Raw genomic sequence first — 2,500 nt, 5'->3', positions numbered from 1 at the left:
ACCACCATCTGGATTGCCTCCCTCACCACCATCTTCATTGCCTCCCTCACCACCATCTTCATTAGCTTCATCACCACCATCTTCATTGGCTTCATCACCACCATCTTCATTGCCTCCATCACCACCATCTGGATTGCCTCCATCAGCACCACCTTGACTGCCTCCATCACCACCATCTGGATTGCCTCCATCATCACCATTTCCTTGATCACCACCACCACCTCCGTAGAAGCATGGGCCACTTGCCGGTGAAACTAAATAGACGGGAACAAATATCATTGGTGGTGGGAAAGCTGGACTGACGAAACCTGGGAGACCGCCTGGGAAAGGTCCATTGGATAAACCTGGGGGACCGCCTGTTCCTCCGACGCATCTGGAATGAGTAATCATAAAGATCTCGACATCCTTCGGACAGAGTTTTACAACCAGTATAATGATCAGTATTATTGCTATATGATGATTGTTCCAATCTTCTACATCTATATGGAAACACCTATATACCCTGTATATTGAAATAACCTTTTGAAGAACGAACAAAATAAGACTGATTTCCAACTTGATTCTTACCTTTTATATGTAGGGAATCCTTGTGCCGTCCAAAGCACCGAGAGCAGGAGAAGTACGCCCAGTCTGATAGGAAGAATAGAAACAAAATGATGTTAATCCTTTTACGATGATAGAAGACATATTAATATGTGTTAGTGTTAGTTATACCATCACCCTTATCGGGGAAATAACGTCGAAGGGGGTGCACAGCCGCATCCACCCAGGGCTGTTTCGCACATAGACAACCTGAGTGGCAGGATCATCCTGTGGGAAGCGAACCAGGTGGCCATCATGGATTGTGCAAGTAACAGGTCCTGTGCCAGTCTCACAGTGCAATCATTGGTTAGACATGTGGTCCCGCCAACAGTACCCCATGATCTGGCCCAGGACCTGTTACAAAAGGCATTAGGTTTCACTACCGTATAGTAAAACTGTCATAAGCAGGGCCTTGAAAACACGTAGCTTGGTCTCTCTACACAGGTACCGGCATCTGCAAATACTCTTGTCGAGAGAGTTGATGACCCCTGCTGCCAGGCCAATCCGTCTGCTGACTTCCTGGTCGGACAGTCCCGAGTTATGAACTGCACTACCAAGGTATGTAAAGCTCTCTGTGACTTCAATGTGTTTGCCGCAAGTGTGTACCGACTGCAGTCTTATTCATCAAACCTCAGCATCACTACGTGCTTTCAATGTGTAGTGAGGCTAAGTGTGCGACAGGAGGACATTCAGCACGTCGAGCCGCACTGAACTCCACACAACAGCAGTGGAAGCAGCACAACAGTGAGTGAGGATACGAAGTATAAGCCAATTCCGGACAAGAAAATATGCATTGAAGTTATAGTGATCACGAACCAGTTCAGATTAGTAACCGATATGACCAGAGTTCAAATAAGCTCTCATACAAATCAAACACATGACATCTTTGAGAAATGAAAGTACTAGTGACATTTCGTTTTTTAGCAACCGGAAAAATACGACTGTGCAATGGAGATGATCGTGTCCTATCCCAGCAATCAATTAGCAAGATAGTGAATTGATATGTGCCCTTGTATCGCCCATGGATCTTGGTCTTTGGGCCAGGAGACATCTAGACCCAAGGGCTTCGCTTCATTGCTAAATGCATCCAGAGTCGCCACTAAGGTTTCCAAAGACTCAAATAAAAGAGCAACTTCATCAAGTCAAGGTCTGTAACTTTGCTTTTACCCAGAGTTGCTTCACAATGGATTTGGACCGTAGCTCTGCCCAATATCCAGTCCATGCAAGTGTTGAAAAGTGTTGGCACAAGGACACAGCCTTGCCTCACTCCTGAACTAACAGGAAAGCTCGACAGGCCCCCACCACACTTTACAGCATTTCCAGTTCCAGTAAACAGGCTTGCTATTAGTCCAATAATCCTGTTTTAATGGCTCTCAATCTCAAGATTTCTCAGAGTGATTCCCGATGCACCATATCGAAGGCCTTCTTAAGGTCGATGTAGGCTGCACGCAGCCCATGCCCGAATTTACGACGGCGTTCTACAATGACTTGAAGCGCCAAGATACAGTCTATTGTGGACTTATCAGGATGAAGTTATCGATCCTTCCCTTTCTCAGTTTCCATTTCCTACAATTTACTTTGATTTTCAATTCCATTCCTGATTCATTCCTTGGCACAGTCAGAATTATCTCTTCTAAATAAAAAATAGATAAATAAATAAATAATAAATTAGATAAAGATCTAACAATGGCTCATATTACATGGTGTGTGACATCATCTCATTTTCCCCAACCTGCCATTCTCTCTGCATGAGGGAGGAGAGAAGGACGCCATCTTGATTATCACAATTCAAAACATATGGATTTCCAAATATATCAATCCATTTGTCTGTTATTATCTGGATAAAACACGAATTTTGATATCAGCACATAACATACCTTTGTGCTGGGTAAAAGCCATAATTCGTCTGACGAAGAAG

At 44.2% G+C, this 2,500-nt stretch overlaps 1 protein-coding gene across 1 annotated transcript in view; it reads right to left on the bottom strand.

The window, feature by feature from the left end:
- The window catches only part of LOC138860738 (loricrin-like), a 5,022-nt gene that overhangs the window by 1,306 nt on the left and 1,216 nt on the right, over window positions 1-2,500 (bottom strand). Inside the window, exons 2-3 of the mRNA XM_070118927.1 lie at window positions 568-630; window positions 1-373 (exon numbers count right to left, since the gene is read on the bottom strand). The exon at window positions 1-373 is cut by the window's left edge and continues 1,306 nt beyond it. Coding sequence (XP_069975028.1) covers window positions 1-373; window positions 568-630 — 436 coding nt within the window. The remainder of the gene's footprint in view (window positions 374-567; window positions 631-2,500) is intronic.

Source organism: Penaeus vannamei, chromosome 43 (assembly GCF_042767895.1).
Source record: "Penaeus vannamei isolate JL-2024 chromosome 43, ASM4276789v1, whole genome shotgun sequence".
Taxonomy (NCBI): Eukaryota; Metazoa; Arthropoda; class Malacostraca; order Decapoda; family Penaeidae; genus Penaeus; species Penaeus vannamei.
Note: the sequence above shows the minus strand (reverse complement) of the source record. Positions and strands in the feature narration are given on the sequence as shown.